A 17,141-nucleotide genomic window follows, 5' to 3' on the forward strand; every position below is an offset into this window, starting at 1 on the left:
CCCTATAGAGTTGATGATAGACGTGCTCGAGGATTTAGAGAGGGTGATCAACCTACACAAAGGTTTAGACCTGAACCAAAGATCTTTCGCGAACCCGACAACGCTATTCGGGGCAGAACCGCATGCTTGGACTTTCTAAAATTCCAAGGAGGTGATCCAACAGATTTGGTGTTTCAAGTTGAACAATATTTTGGTCGTCAAGGTACAGTGGAAGATGCAAAAGTCTAGATGGTAAGCTTTCACCTCCAAGGAATGGCATTGCATTGGTATAGATCGGTTATTCGTGGTGGTGGATTTACCAAATGGGCTGATTTTTGTAAGAGGATTATACGTAGATTTAGAACAGCGGCATATAAAGATTTTGCTGCCATATTAAGCAAGATGGTTCAGAGGACTACCGTATTGGAGTACCAAGCTGAGTTCGAAAGAGTTAGTAGTCGCTGTGAGCCACCATGGCCCGAACGTACATTGATGAGTACATTTATTTTAGGGCTGCGAGAGGAGATACAAGCGGATGTTCGAGCTCTATGTCCTACTACTCTTGAGGAAGCCTTTGAGAAGGTCGTGAGGATGGAACAAAAGCATAAGGCTTTAAGGATGGCAGCGAAAAACAATTGGGGCAATCGAGATGGGCGGTTTGCACCTAGAACGCTGGTTGAAAATTCTGCGGTTTCAATAACGACGGTTGTGAGTACTAGACCATGACCACCTCTAAGACCTTCTTCTGATGTTAGAGGAGGCACAAGACCCCCCGTTCGAACTCTCACACCTGCCTAGGTGGAAGAGCGAAGAGCGAAAGGCCTTTACTTTCGATGTGATGAGCATTTCACCCCCGGTCATCGGTGTTCTAAACTGATCGGGAGTGTGATGCTTATCGATGGTCCTAAGGAGGATAATGAAATTGATGATGATGGAGAGTGTCCAGAGGAGATCGTTGAGGAGGGCATGGAGGAAGATATCCAAACTAAAATATTAATGCATACATATTCGGGTATTTCTGCGGCGAGGACGTTACGAGTAGACGGACTCGTTAGAAAGCATTGTGTGCACATCCTCATCTATTCGGGGAGTACACACAACTTTCTAGATGAGAGGCTAGTGAGGAGATTGGGTTTGGATACCGAACCGACTATGGGGTTTGACGTTGCTATTAGAGACAGCACGAAGCTTAGAGAGGGGAGCTTGTGTCGTTGAGTCGATATACGAGTGCAAGGACACAACATCATTGTGGACTTATATCCGTTGGCGCTACAAAGAGCGGACATTGTCCTTGGTGCTCAGTGGTTACAGAGTTTGGGATTCGTTACATTTGATTTTCGGAATATGTGGATGAAATATAAATAAGAAAACAAAGATGTGCGGTTTGATGGTGTTCGATCTTTGTCGATTCATATAATGTAGCCTATGGTGGGGTGATACGATTCGGACTTCACCGACATCGTCTCAAGTTTGGATTTACCTTAGCACAAAACTATATTTCGATAAGAGGCCTCATGAATGATATATTGTGGCCTCTTTTGCGAAGGTATGTTTTGATATTTTTATGACATTTTGGTGTATAGTAGAACTGAATTGGAGCATTGGCGGTATTTGGAGGACGTGTTGAATTTTTGAAGCAAAACCAATTGAATATCAAGAAGTCCAAAGGTGGAATATTTAGGCTACATCATTTCAGCGGATGGTGTAGCAGCGAATCCACAAAATGTTGCATGCATGACCACTTGGCCTATTCCTTCTACTCCTACTGGATTGAGAGGATTTTTAGGGCTAACTGGTTATTATTGTCGATTCATCGCCGAATATGGTAAGATCGCTGCTCCTCTCACTTATTTGTTAAAAAATGGCTCTTTTAAATGGACGGATGAAGCCCCTTTAGCCTTTGAAAAATTAAAAACAGCAATGACGATGGCACTCGTTTTAGCTCTACCAGACTTTATCAAAGAGTTCATTATGGAATGTGATGCGTCGGGTGTTGGCATAGGAGCTATACTAATGCAAGAAGGACATCCTATTGCCTATCTTAGCAAGGCTTTATCACAAAAATCTCAGCAATTATCTACTTATGAGAAAGAGATGTTGGCAATTCTGCATGCAATGATAAAGTGGAGGCCTTATTTGATCGGTAGACGATTCATTGTCCGAATCGATCAAAGGAGCCTTCCATACTTTATGAGACGACGCATTTAGGATAAGATATGATTATGAAATCCAGTACAAGAAGGGAACGAAAAATAGAGTGGCAGATGAACTATCACGCCAACCCGATACCGCCGAGCTTGCAGCCTATTCATCTCCTACATTTTCCTTCCTTGACGAGCTGAGGTATGCATGTACATCTGACCCAGATATTTTGAGATTGTTGTATGAGGTGATGGATGATCTGGAGCGCCAGAGTTGGAGAATCGAGGCGATTTGTTGGTTAGCCTATAAAAGTATGTGTAGGGCAACCAAAATTAGGATTGAATATTGAGAATTGAGTTTGCCTTGCCTCCTTCATCTTCTTCGCTCTCGTTCCCTCAATCTCCCCGGCGACGCCGCTTCTAATCTCCCTCGACAGGCCAATCACCCTAGCCCCTTAGGAGTGGCCCTCTTCTCCCCCTTCTTCCAAATTATCCATCGCTATCCCTAACCTTTCCATCATCCATAACCCTTCCACCATCACTTTTACACCGGTGCCACCCCATCAACACCGGCCCTCCACAATCCACCATTACACTTAGTTAGGATCTTTTCTTATTACATTAGGTGTTTATTTTTATTAAAATAAAATTCCTGTAGGTTGCGTTCGAATGCAAGAGAGGTCGTGTTTGAACGCCCTTGTGAATGCTTGCATCAGGTTTGCAAATACAGAGAATGCATATTGTGCGTTCGAACGCGGTCGGGCATGTTTGAACGCCCGCGTTCGAATGCCCGCGTCTAGAGATAGGGCTTTTTGAGTGCGTTCAAACGCGATCGACGGGAATCCTCTAGAATTAGGGTTTCATATTATTTTAGGACTTGTTGGCTAGCCTCTATAAATATGTGGATGGTAGTTAATTTTATTATGCTATTGGATTATTGATTTCTTGTCTCCTATATTCTCTCTAGACTTCTCCCTCCTCCCTCTTCACCATCCTTCCACATTTACTATTGGCAAGGTTTCTCCACGTTTCTAATCTCCCTCGTTTGTTAAGCCATCCCTCTTCTTTGAGACCTTGACCACTTCGTTCCCTTCGTCTACTTCCCTTATTCACATCCGTAGTCCAACCTCATCTCCATACTCATCCATAATCCTAATATCCACTTTATTCGTCACCACCACCATCACCCACGTTATTATATATTTTCGTCCATGCTACAATATGAAACTACGAAGGGCATAAATGTGAAAGTTGTAGATCAGGAAGTTACGAATCCAACCCAATTGGTTTCATAATTTTTTGACCACCGAAGAATATCTGACGAATATTTTCCCACGGTTGCATGGATTGATTCATATAATACATTAAGAACTTAGAGGAATCTTAGCGTAACCTATCTTTGGTTTTAGATCCTATCAATTGGTATCAAAGCATATTAATTTGGTATCAGAGCCTATCAAGTGGTATTAGAGCTTATCAGATGCGTATAAATTATATAAGTTATGTGTGACTTTTTAAAAAAAAAATCTAAATGCGTACCTTGTTTAAAATTACAGCGTATATTTTCCATAGTCAAAATGATGCATATAAATTACATAGGTGATGCTTGTAATTTACATATCCTATATATTTGTGTATTAAAATTTGTGATTGTTAATTTATCAAAATGATTTGCTTCTATTTCTATTTAATATCATTTTAATTTTTTTATTATTAATTTTTTATTTCTTAATAAAAACCTAATGGTTTCTTTATTTAGGTTTTGATGCTTACTTTGGCTAAAATTTCTGCCTATATTTTGTATACTCTTTGGAAATATTTTATATAGGTGATGTGCATAATTTTTATTAAGTTTAGATGTATACTCATCTATTGTAGTCTTATCTCCTTGCTGTTTAGCAAAAATGTCTAAAAATTATATATTTGCATCCATCTATCTTTATAATCTATGCATATTTTGATAAATATACATCAAAGACCTCTATAATTTATGTGTAACGCCCCCGCCCGGCACGCGTACATGCACGCCCATGCGCCCACACGGCACGTGCGGCGCACGTGACAAGTCGGGCGGGGCCCGTCGCGCACAGATACACTACTGTGCACAAGTAATCATGACGTAATCAAATAATATCTGTTGACATATCTATACCCACATAATCCAACACCAAACAAATTATATTATCAACCAAATAAATCTGTTAACATCTGAATATCCACGTCCACAATAATATACACCAGGCCACTATCTAATCTGGTAGGACTCACACAGGCCATAACAAACTATCAAGATACAACTAAAACAACTCATACGAGACTACATTATGATTCGACCTGTATTATACAAATCATCGTCTAATACAAAAGAGTACAAATATTAAAGACTGGTACAACTTAATATCTAGTTAAACTATCTTCTATATCATCTCACATCTATAGCTCATCTCATCCTCGCTTTATAATATCTCTTCAAGATATCTCAAGTCGCTATCACGTACCACATATCTGAGGGGGGTTAGAAAAGAAATAAAAAGAGTCATGAGCAAAAGACTCAGTGAATAGACCTTACCCCGAATCAGTGATGCCAAACAGAAAGTAAATTATGTACTGGATAATATAAATCAGAAAGAGCATCATGTCATGAATGAGTATATGAATGTATCCTCAATAATACATAAATGAAAAATAGATAACATGTCATACTAATAAAAGTATATAATCCTCGACAATGAATAAACAAATTTCCATGTCATATGATCATCATAACTTTCTATCAACTATAACATATGATGCATGCCGACCATGACCATGCTATGATATCAAATGCAACCATATATGATGTATATTGACAACTCGATAATCAGGTAATCAAATGATAATAAAATTATATGTATTTCTCAACATCTTAGTCATCAATGTCATCTCTATATGTCATCATCATACTAGACCACTGTGCATAGTCAACACCCGGTACCCGATCTCAACATCGTGTCCGAAGGCTCAAAGCATATTCCGCCACCCGCAAGAGTATCTCTAATATAACTATACCCCGCCACCTGCTAGGGTATCAATATCCATCCAGACTAAGCACCCTTCTAGTTGATAGAAATCTCGTGAGGATAACTCGCCACATATACCCTAGCGAACGACATGTGTCCGAATGTCTACTACGCACACAGACTAACGACCTTGGACATAAGGCCAATAGTATCGCGACTATGTCGAGCGATCAATCATCCACCAAGCGCGTCCTAACCCACGCGCTCACTCGAATATCCTCATGCTTTCTATCAACTATCCTATCAATCACATTTCATGCTTTCCTTCTAAATGACAGATCATATGCATATATCCAGTACGATAACAAAGTCAATGCATAACAAGAATTTAGTTGGAATAGGAATCAAGAGAAAAAAAATGATGCAATGTAGTCTCAACCATGTATCTGACATATGCATACTCCTGCTAGTCTATCACATGCACACTTATGCTAGAGATCATCTCGGTATAAAATCTATATATCACCAATGTATTCATATCCTAGATCAATCTAACCAAATGCATGATAAAATATGCTTGACTGAAATCATCTCTAGATAAAGTCATATAATTATGCCGGAGGTCAAAACATGCATGTACATAATATATAATATATCCTAATTTGAGAAAGGCGTCTAGGGGATAAAACTACTCACACTGATCAGAAGATACAAATCACGTATCCTTTACATCCGCCCATCAATCGTGTGACACTTCTCGCTAGCAAGGTCCACGAGGTCTCAAATAAGGGGTTCGGGATCTGAAAATGTTTAAGTAACATAAAGTTAGTTGTTTATTCCATTATAATCCGTTCAAGTAAAATATGATGATTTATTAGATTTTAGAATTTCTACTTATTTTTAGAATTGGCTAGATTTTTAATTATAAATAAAATATAAATATAGATAAAAACCTAATTATAATTAAATTATATCTTGATTAATTAGGGACTATGTAGTCATTACTTTATAAAATAATAAATAAATACATAAGCCGATTATCTTATTTGTTACAAAATAATAATGTATAATAAATTATTAGAATTATTTAAAATGTATCTCATAAAAATATTAATATATAAATTTGATAATTATAATTTACAAATCTATATATTAATATAATAGAGATATAATTAAATAAATATGAGTATTACTTATATTTATACCTAATTAATCATTGATTATACAAATTACAATTAATACTAATCATATTGAAGAATATATATTATTATTAAAATAATTAATGTCTAAATAATCTATTTGCATTAATTAAGAAGGAAAAACCTAAATAAATAACATCAAATAAATAAATAATTAAAACAATTGTGCAGAAAAAGAAGAAGTAGAAGCTGAGGAAGGGAAAAAGAAAGAAAGAAAGAGAGAAGAAGAAGAAGAAGGAGAAAAAGAAGAAGAAGAAGGGAGGAGGGGAGGTAAGTGCGGAACCGGGCCAGCGGGGAGGGCACCGGCTGCTGCTGGCCAGCCAGCGGCCGGCCTCTCGCCGGCATCTCGGTTCCGATGGGCCTGAGCTCGGGTGTGAGTGAGAGAGAGAGAGAGAGAGAGAGAGAGGGAGGGAGAGAAAGGAGCTCACCAAAGCTCGCGGAGGTGGCAGCGGTGGTTTCCAAGGACGGCAACGGCGACGATAGGCCGGCCTCAGTGAGAGAGAGAGAGAGAGAGAGAGAGAGAGAGAGAGAGAGACTGAGAGAGAGAGAGATCGAGAGAAAGAGAGAATATAGAGGGAGAAAGAGAGGCGGTGGGGGTTGGCGGTGGCTGCGGCGGCGCTGGGGCCCATCGCGGCCAGCTGGCCACAGCCGGTTGGCTGCGGCAGCGGCAGCGGCAGTGGGCGCGTGGCGCCCCACCACGCAAGCTGCATGAGCAGCTTGCATGGGAACGAGGCCGGCCATAGTGTGGCCGGTCACGTCGTGCCCAAAAACTTTTAAATTATTATTATTATTATTATTATTTCTTTCTTTTTGTCTCTTATTTATTTATTTATTTTATACATTATTATTATTATTATTATTTATTTATTTTTTCTAGGTTATTATATTATTTATTATTATTATTATTATTATTATTATTATTATTTTTCTGGGTTATTACATTATGTGCTTACATTGCATCGAATTTCTAGATTGTTTTTCAAATACTTCAATCATTGAAGAACAAGATGATAAAGATGATAAAGATGAACAGTGAACAAAATGAGAGAGATGTTGAATGAAGAAATTATCTTGTAAGATTATCAAATAAGATTATTTTAGAGAATAAATAGTATTTAAATTGTTATTGATAAAAGTAAAAGATGAAAGAAAAATGAGAGAAGAAGAATGAGAGGAAGAAAATGATAGAAAAATGAAAGCAACAAGATGGAAAAAGAAAGAGACGGGAAATAGGTATCTAGAAAATCATGCTAAGGAGGACACTGAAGTTTAGTTTGTTAGGCCTAAATTAGTAAATGAGGTAATTTGACGGGTATTAGTTTTGTTGTTTTAGGACACGACAGTCCTTTAGAATTTATTAGGGGTAAATCAATAAAAAAGATCCGAAATTGCAATTGGATAATGTGGGGCTTATTTTTGTCAATTCCATAATAGAGGGGTTTTTTTACTACAAAAGTCTATTTTTTTTATAAAATTATGATAAACATCTTTTAATTTGATATAAAATAGATTGATGAGATAGATATCTAAGAGTAAATTGATAACTAGATTAGCATATGATATAACATTTTGATGAATTGAAATATAAATATTCTAATTTTGATGAAGAGGGCTATATATATATAAAAGAAAACATTGTGATAAAATAAATGTATGTTTCCTTAAGTAGAATTCCCAATTACGCCTGCCATGCAACCATTTGGGTATTTGGCGCGCGAATTGGGTCTGAAGCCGGTCCATGCGCTTCCCAAGTAAGACTCCGAACGGTAGTGTAAGGGTTTTCGACGCAAGGAGATCGAGAAAGCGAGCGCTAGTGCGAGATGCCGATCGCTCGGCCGGAGCCGCAAGAACCCCGTGTGATCGCTCACGTTGACATGGACTGCTTCTATGTCCAAGGTACGACCCCGATGCGCTCCCAATCTGTTCTATTTTCTTCTTAAATCTCGATGCTAGTCGTAATTTCACCAATTCTTTGTATATTTACCGCGCTCCGAAATGTTAGCTTCTGAAGATGACTGGAATCCCTGTTTGTTTTCGAAATCTTAAAATCTGAAGTAGCAAATCTAGTAGTGTTCCTTCGTTTCTGTCCCATTCTTGGGACGAGTCTCTTTTCTGCTATCAGTTCAATAATAAACAAAAGTTTCTGCAAGAATTATCTTCGTTTTATCCTTTTGGTCATTTTTCATTTAATTGGTTTTCATTTGTATCTTTTCTCTCTCTCTCTCCTCTTCCTTTTTCTGGTTTTGAAGAATGTTTTGGTATAGAAATAATAGAAGGATAGAAGTAATCTTAAAACCTCGTAATTCATTAGTTATGTTGAGAAGAAAGTGTAAAAATTGGGCATTTATAAAGCGTGCACAGAATCTTCATGTATTATTCTTCTCATCTGTACCTCTCTCCTGTTCGAATCTTTCTGCTAGAGGTGGTGCAGTGATCAATTTGGCCTCCGTTCAAAGACGGCCATGGTGGCTTCTGTGCTACCTTCCAAGGAGGTTTTGGAGATAGGGTGAGGGAGAGAGAGAGATAGTTGGAGTTTTTCTACAAAAGTTTTCGTTATGATGCAGAGTCGATTTGCAATTGTCTCATAAAACAACTTATTCTTTTTAAAACTTTTTTTTGTAGTAAGACAATTTCAGGTGGTGTTATGCAAAAAGCCCTTTCTTTAATATCAGAGTTGTAGGATGTTATGATTTCATTACATTTCTCAGTAAATATATTTAAAATAAATGGAAATTTGGTTTAGTTAACCAAGTACCGCAAAACTCTTGAGACTTGGGAGGCCAAACTAAGTCGCAGGACTCTAAGGGCTTTCGATTTCCATTTAAATGATTTGTAGTTCTATTCATTTTTCTTTTAGGAAGTTTGTAAGGACATAGAAACATGATATGTACATTAGAAATTTAGTTTAGGTAATGAGCATTTGATGATCCAAATATTTCTCCTGGTCATTAAAAACAAAAGTAAGTACTTGCAAACAAGGATGGCCGTGTCGATCGGCACTTGTCATGCCAGTAAAGGCACGGCACTTGGCACGGGGTGTGCTAGTGGCCACCCCCGTGCCGAGCCGTGCCGATCGGCACGGGGGCATGCCGACCGGCACGCGTGCCATGCCGATCCGTGCCGTCCGGCACAGCCTTGTGCCAGCCATGTGCCAATGTAGAGATTTTTTTTTAAAATTTTTCTATTTTCATCAATCTTTATCAAATTAACTTTACTTATTTTGTTAACAAACATGATATGACATGTAGAACCCATTTTTTTTAACTTTTTCTTATTTCCATCAATTAACTTTCATGTAGAACCCATTTTTTTTAACTTTTTCTTATTTCCATCAATTAACTTTTGTCATTTGTCATTTTTAAAATGATAACTTATTTGTCATTTTTTAAAATTGGAATTGCAATTTATTTGCTAGACCTAGACAACTACAAAGCTGAATTTATCAGAGACAGAAGAAAAGAAAGGGACTATCTCAAGCTCAATATGATTATAGTCAGATGAGGGAAGGACTTGAATCTATAGGTAGTAGGACATCAGGAGAGGTGCGCCCACAGGATGATATGAGTTCATCATTATTACCATCATATCGATCACACTCACCAGAGCCACAACATCCTTATTATATTCCATATCCACAATTTGCATATGCTTATGGTGTGTCTGTGCCTGTGTCGGTTGTTCCCGTGTATATTCAATATCCATATCATATCATCGAAGAATTATAAAATTCTTATTTCTATGAAGACTATGTGAGATGTTATAACGAGCAATATTATCAGTGGATAAGTTTTAAAGAATATCGACAGTATTTAACGCAACATTCTCATGTTATTCTTGTGCTAGCAAATGAAGTCTTTGATCCTCCTTGTCATTCTACGTTCAATTAGATATTAGTTTTAATTATTAAACTATTATTAATTATGTATTGAATGTTATTATGTGTTCAAGTATATTATGGAGTTTTCAATCATATTATGAAGTGTTTAATCATTAATATTAATTTTAATGAATGTATTCAATCATATTATGTCTTGAATAATATTTATATTCAACTGTTGTTTTATCTTTAATAAAATAGGTTATTTACAAAAATAATCTAAAGATAAAACATTATAATGTAGATTTTAAATTTTAATATATATATTTAGACAAAAAAATTAAAGATTAACATACCAAAGACCCAAAAACATCTCTAAATATCCTAAAAAATTTATTAAAAATATTATAGGGGGCGTGCCAGTGGCACAGGGGCATGCCGCTCGGTATGTGCCGTGCCGATGGTGGCACGGCACGGCATGTGCCACTGGCACGGCCATCACTGCTTGCAAATATCTTGCCAACTAGTTGGATGTAAGCTATGAAGCACGAATATGGATTCGGGATATGGGGATATAGAGATATGGTATGGGGATACGACAAATTCTTAAAAGTAGGATACGAATACAGTATGGATATGCCAATAAATAAATAAATAGATAAATTTTTAATCTGTTATCAATCATATAGTAAAAAATGATTATCCTAGAAATGATAAGATAAAAAGAAAAGAAAGCTACATATTTAGTATCTATATGCCTAAAACTTTAGAATGGTATTATAAAAACTACTGATATGAAACACAAAATGTTAGTGAAATATTGAAATCTAATTCAACTATTAATCGACAATTAGTTTGGATATTAGATGGCTTTCAAGTTATATATTTAAATTATTATCAAATAAACAAAGCCTCAAAATATCATGAAGGATTAGATAATCGTATGTATATATAAAATATATGTTTTATGCACAAAAGAATAAAAGAAAAATGATTTGATGATCAAGAAGTATATCAGAGCCGTATCCTGTCGTATCAGAGCGTATTGGAACTTTTTTTTTAAATTTGGATACTCCTCTAGTCACATTCGATACGTAGTGGGCCATATTCGGTATTTAATACATATGAGATACTGGTATGGAGGGGCAAATGAAGTATCCATGCTTTATAGGATGAAAGCTTCCAACTTACTTTTTATTGAATGTGACTTCCAACTACAAAACCCTGATCTGTAGGACAAGCTGACCATTTCTATGCATTGTGAAGATGAATCCAGATTCTTTTCCGATGCTTTTATTCACAAAGTGAAGCACTTTCATTGATTTATATTAGATAATGGAAAGCATATGAAGATCAATTAGAATATAACTCTTTTGGAACAAAGAACTCAAGAAATCATTATCAAGTAGTGCTAGTCAAATTATGATAGAGATACAACATGAAGTGCCAGTTTTTACCTACATTAGCATGTGGCCTAGAATAGAAATCCTTGCTAGACTCCTAGACTTCAAGTCGCATATGAAAAATCAGATCGTGCAAAGAAATCTAGTTAAAAGAAAAAGAAAAGAGAATTTAAGCTTCAATTTTTAGGATCTCATCCGGATGGGAACAAGGGCACCCAAACGGTCGGAATGATTCACTTAAAAAAACTTAAGTGGTATTTGGATGAGAAAAGTGATGCCTAGACGACATGTGCAGGACAACAAAAGAAGGTTCTGAATTAGAAACAAATTTGAGGATTCCTTTTTGTGGCTTATCCTAACATGAATTAAGGATGTTCCTAACCTCTATTTAAGAAGCTGAAAGCCAGAGGTTAGGTAATAGATTGGATGGAGAACTCTAGGAATTCTACTCTTATCTTAGAGGAGTTTTCTAGTTTCCTCTTAGAGGTTATGTACTATATTTAGAGGAGGAGACTTTCACAATTGTCCAATTGCTTGAGCTACGTCTGATGATGATCCAGTAGCATTGCAAAGAGATGAAATGCTCGTCGATATCAAACAACTTCAACACACGCTGTTTTGAGGATTGACTCTTTGCTCGGGTTTTACCAAAAGGGGGCAATTTTTTTTGCAAGAGTAGTTAATTATATAGTTTTTATTCAAGGGATTACGTAAGACTACGGTGTTAGAGTATTGGAAGGGGTTGTAAGTAAGTTTTATTTCTATTGCTTGGTGAAATAAGATTGATCAACTTTGAGCCATAATTATATAGTTTTTATTCCAGGGATTACGTAAGACTACGGTGTTGGAGTATCGGAAGGGGTTGTAAGTAAGTTTTATTTCTATTGCTTGGTGAAATAAGACGATCAACTTTGAACGTGTTTGTAATTTTCTCTATGCGAGAGAGGTTTTTTTTGTCGTCATGATAAAAGACCTACTGAGATTTGGTTTGTCTAAACCAATTCGGATTTGTTTTATTGACTTTTGACTTTGACTTGGGATGTCTATTTTAAAATCTTACCAATTGGTTTAAAATCTTACCTAGTGTTGGTATTGAAAAGATGTTTCTTTTCTGTGCTTCTTTGGTATTTATCAGATCATTTGTATACACAGTAAATAAGTAGCTAGGCCATATGGCTTTCTGGCTGATGACCTTCCTAAACAGAAGCAGAAAGTGATTCTATTGTAGACATTTGTTATGGCAAAGTATTGATAAAATATGGTTTATGCTAGAAAAGTACATTTGGAATTTCTCATATCTTCTGTTTTGAAGTAATGTTTATGAAGATCCTTGTGCATTTTATCAAACAAGATACAGGACAATAACTGAAAGATACACAATAGGACATTAAGAACAATTAATAAACACTCCATTATCAGTTCTCTTACTCATGTCATCATTATTTTCGAAGGTGCTCTATGGAGATCCTTTACTTCAACGTAATATTGAGTCTGATTAAGTACATGGAACAAAGCCTATTAATTCCTTTTGCATAATGATGTGTAGGTCACTCTCGTTTGTCTCTTAACTATATAGTTTCTTGCAGTGGAGCAGCGCAGAAATCCTGAACTGAGGGGCTTGCCAACTGCTGTGGTACAGTATAATTCCTGGAAAGGTGGTGGTTTGATTGCTGTCAGTTATGAAGCTCGAAAATTCGGTGTCAAGCGGTTTGTCCATACTCTTGTCATCTTGGGATGATTAATCAATTAATTCCACTATATTTAGCTTTCAAGATTGTTGTTACCAACTGAGGTTTACTTAGATCTATGCGGGGAGATGAGGCCAAAAAGATCTGTCCAAGTATCCAGTTGGTTCAAGTTCCAGTTGCTCATGGCAAAGCTGATTTAAATATTTATCGAGCTGCTGGATCTGAGGTTTGTTAGAGACAAATAAGATTAAATTCACCTTTTAATGATTTAAAGTTTTGATTAGTGTTCGATTATCTTAGAAGGCTTTTAATGTTAAAGTGAACTTATAATTTGACTCTACCCTAACCAGGTTATTGAAATCCTAGCAATGAGAGGAAAATGTGAGCGTGCATCAATCGATGAAGTTTATCTTGACCTTACTGATGCAGCTAAGTCTATGCTCCTAGAAATTCCCTCAGGGATGCTGGAATCAATTACTGAAGAGGCTCTGAAGTCAAATATACTGGGCCTTAGTAGTGTAAGATACCAATCTAGTTTATTGCTACCCCATTTGATACAAAATTTTATTATTGTTTGGCTTTTTCATGTTTCTTCTATTTGGAATGGTGATCATAGATTTTGGTCATCTTTAGGATAGCAATAACAGGGAAAGGAGTCTGATAGAGTGGTTCTGTCGAACTGATGCTGATCATCAGGAAAAGTTATTGGCCTGTGGAGCTATTATTGTTGCTCAGCTACGGGCCAAAGTTTTGGAAGAGACCAAATTCACATGCTCTGCTGGTATTGCTCACAACAAGGTAGTCAAAAAAAAAAAGATAGAGAGTGAAGACATTTTTCTTTTTAATGTTTTTCTCTAGATATCCTGTAAATGCCTCCAAAGATGTATTCTAAAGTATATCTTCTTAACTTCTGATTTGTTTGATAATGAGGTGATGACATATTGAGGTTTGGCAGCATATCGCTTAATTAGTTTCCTAGGTCTGCTTCAAATCAAATATTCTAGAGAACATCTCTCTCTCTCACTCAGTATCTTTCTAACCAGTTGCTTGCCTTTCAGCATCTGTTTATTCAATATTCATTGAGTTTATTAATGTTACTCTGGCAGATGTTAGCCAAGCTTGCAAGTTCCATGCATAAACCAGCTCAACAAACAGTTGTTCCATCCTCATCAGTAAAGGATCTATTAGCTTCCTTGCCAGTAAGGAAAATGTAATACACCAACCTGTTGCATTCTATATGGTGTATTTCTTTGTGTCACTTACAGAAACCAGTCAGATTCTGACTTTCTAAGTTGCAGCACTAATGTTATTCAAAAGTTTGAGTAGAAAAGTCTATCAGTTTTACATATTTTAATGATCTTATGCGGTGTCTGTCCTCTTATAATGGTTTTCCAATCACCAGCTGACCCAAAATTTCCAGGAAACAACTTGGAGGGAAGCTTGGCAGCTCTTTGCAAACTGACCTTAGAGTGAACACAGTCGGTGATTTATTGAACTTCACTGAACCAAAGTTACAAGAGTATTATGGCATAAATACAGGGTATGGTATCATCTATCATTTACCACTACTTTCCATGAAGTTATCAGACTAGATAGTTGTGCCTATAGTCATGGAAAATTATCTAATATTCATGGTTGGGGAATCTGCAATTTCTTAAAGGTTAAGTTGAAGGAGAGCAGAGTTTGAATAGCAATCTTTCTGCATATGGTAGAGTTTTGGTAATTCTTATGAAAATAACAATCAAATGAGAATATTGTTCTATATGTTCTTTTTATGAGCATGAAGAACATGTATGATTTAATTTATTCGGGAACATGCAAGAAGACTTTCTCATTCTAGCACAGTTTGTCAACTGGGCCTATTACCTTCATTGCTTGTATATCCAGTAGATACAGTCTGGCTTATATTTCTCTATCTGATCAACCTTATTGCAAATATTGAGATCTCTGTGAACCTCTGTGAAGCATGTTGGATATGGCATCTGGATATCTTTAAGACACTAAAACTTAAACCTATAGCTTCAAAACCCTAATTTCTAATATAGTTACCAAATGTTAGATTAGATCTTACAAATCCATTGTCTGCAACCTCCTGCATTAAGGCCAACTGGACATGTATAATATTGCCCCGTGATCCAAACCATAGTTGAACTCCATCTATTGGACTAAGAGTGTATTATGCCTGGGGATCAGAACATGCATCAAAAAGCCCAGAACAGCCAACCTAATTTTTTTGCCAGCTAAACACCTATTGAGAAAAATAAAATCTGCTGCAGTAACATTCTGGACAATATTTTTATCTCTATTTGCTATCCTCTGTGCATTTTCCTTTGTGGTCCAAGTCTTCTTGATATCTATTCTAGGTCAAATTTGATTTTGGAGTATGGTCCTTTATTAGTTTAGTATCAAAGCTATATTCTTGTGCATTATTTTATTGCACAACCTTGCTTTAGTGACTGTTAGAACAAGGGAAGAGGAGAGTTGGTGTGAAGTCAAGCTGACGGTAGAGACTATCAAAAATCTGTTATTTCATTTCCTCTCTAGGGGGCCTCATTTTGATGCATGCTCCTCTTTTACGTTCCGCTCAACAATAGGATGAATCTCTTTTTATATGCCTTTTGATTAACTAATTTTTTTTTCTTTTACCTTAATGAGCTTTTCTAAAAAGAAAATATCAATTTCCTTGCAATTACTATGTGTTGTTTTTGTTTTCTACATCTTGGTGATAGCTGAGTAAAAACCAACTTTCATTTTGCTTAGTCATCAGGTTTTTACAAAGTTCTATAGGAATTGAAGTGACTATGATGTCATCTAGTTGGTAATGATCTATACAATGTACTTTGAAGATGGTGAATCTACCATAGAGTTGATCCTCTATTTTCCATTTTAGCACATGGTTATGGAAGATTGCAAGAGGTTTTTGTGGTGAAGAAGTCAAAGATCGTCTTCTACCTAAGAGCCATGGCTGTGGAAAGACATTTCCAGGACCACAAGCATTGAGGACAACAGTTTCTGTACGGTCTTTTCTTTTAAATATTGTGGCAAGCCTTTACAATTTGCTAGTAAAGCATAGTTATGTGCCACTTAAATGATATTGAAGCTATTGTTAATTTGGAAGTCAACTGACTCTAGCATTTAAAATTCATGTTGATAATTGTACTCCTGCTTCGTCCTAGTTCATAATTGAAACATGCTTGCTTAGTTAGGGCAGCATTCATGCTCATCGTATAAGTGTCTATATTTTTTGTTACATTTTCAATTGGGTTAACTCAATTTTTAATGTAGTACACGACTAAAGATATAGTCTAAGTTAGTATGCCTGCATAAGCCATTCTTTGTGGTGTGCTGGAGAATATGATATTAGATATAAATTCATGGCACTATAATCTATTTGGTTTTCAAGAGTTTACAACTATGATAATCTTTATTACAGTCAGATTTGGTTCAGATCATGGAAGCTAGTTTCGGTTGATCCTTTGTAGGATTGGTCAAAATGGCCATCCCGATCTAGGGTTGAAACTAGTCCAATGATTGGTTGTGGCTTGGGATTGGCTGTATCAGCTAAACAAATTGGGAGAGAGAAAGGGAGAAAGGGAGGGAGGATAGTAAGAAAGAAAGACAGAAAGAGAGGAGAGTAAGAGACAGAAAGAGAGGGTAGAGATCTCATTCGAGAAAGAATAAAGGAAAAAAATAGTGTATCTAAAGTTACAGGTCAATGGAGTCAGATCTGCGTCGAAAGATTTCACCAAAAAATAATGGACCGACCAGAGTCTGTAACAACCCCAAATATAAAAGAGGGCGGGGCACGTGCGCACTTACACCTTCACCTTCACCTACTTCTATATTCTCTTTCTCACTGCATATGAATTGATCTAGATCTTTTGAAAAATACCATTAGGTCCACTACTGTTTCTT

The 17,141-nt window shown here is 36.5% G+C and overlaps 1 protein-coding gene across 3 annotated transcripts in view; it reads left to right on the forward strand.

Moving 5' to 3' along the window:
• Positions 1–8,029: 8,029 nt before the first annotated feature.
• Positions 8,030–17,141, forward strand: part of LOC140759692 (DNA polymerase eta) — a 46,836-nt gene continuing 37,724 nt past the window's right edge. For all 3 annotated transcript variants that reach the window (XR_012104257.1, XM_073096322.1, XM_073096324.1), the window contains exons 1-8: positions 8,030–8,214; positions 13,125–13,245; positions 13,341–13,452; positions 13,577–13,744; positions 13,860–14,024; positions 14,333–14,436; positions 14,647–14,766; positions 16,117–16,240. Coding sequence is in view for 2 of the 3 variants with exons in the window: in XM_073096322.1 (XP_072952423.1) it covers positions 8,139–8,214; positions 13,125–13,245; positions 13,341–13,452; positions 13,577–13,744; positions 13,860–14,024; positions 14,333–14,436; positions 14,647–14,766; positions 16,117–16,240 (990 nt within the window). In the remaining variant the exon portion in view is untranslated. The remainder of the gene's footprint in view (positions 8,215–13,124; positions 13,246–13,340; positions 13,453–13,576; positions 13,745–13,859; positions 14,025–14,332; positions 14,437–14,646; positions 14,767–16,116; positions 16,241–17,141) is intronic.

This window comes from Typha angustifolia, chromosome 4 (genome assembly GCF_048772165.1).
Source record: "Typha angustifolia cultivar Huaian chromosome 4, ASM4877216v1, whole genome shotgun sequence".
NCBI classification, from domain to species: domain Eukaryota; kingdom Viridiplantae; phylum Streptophyta; class Magnoliopsida; order Poales; family Typhaceae; genus Typha; species Typha angustifolia.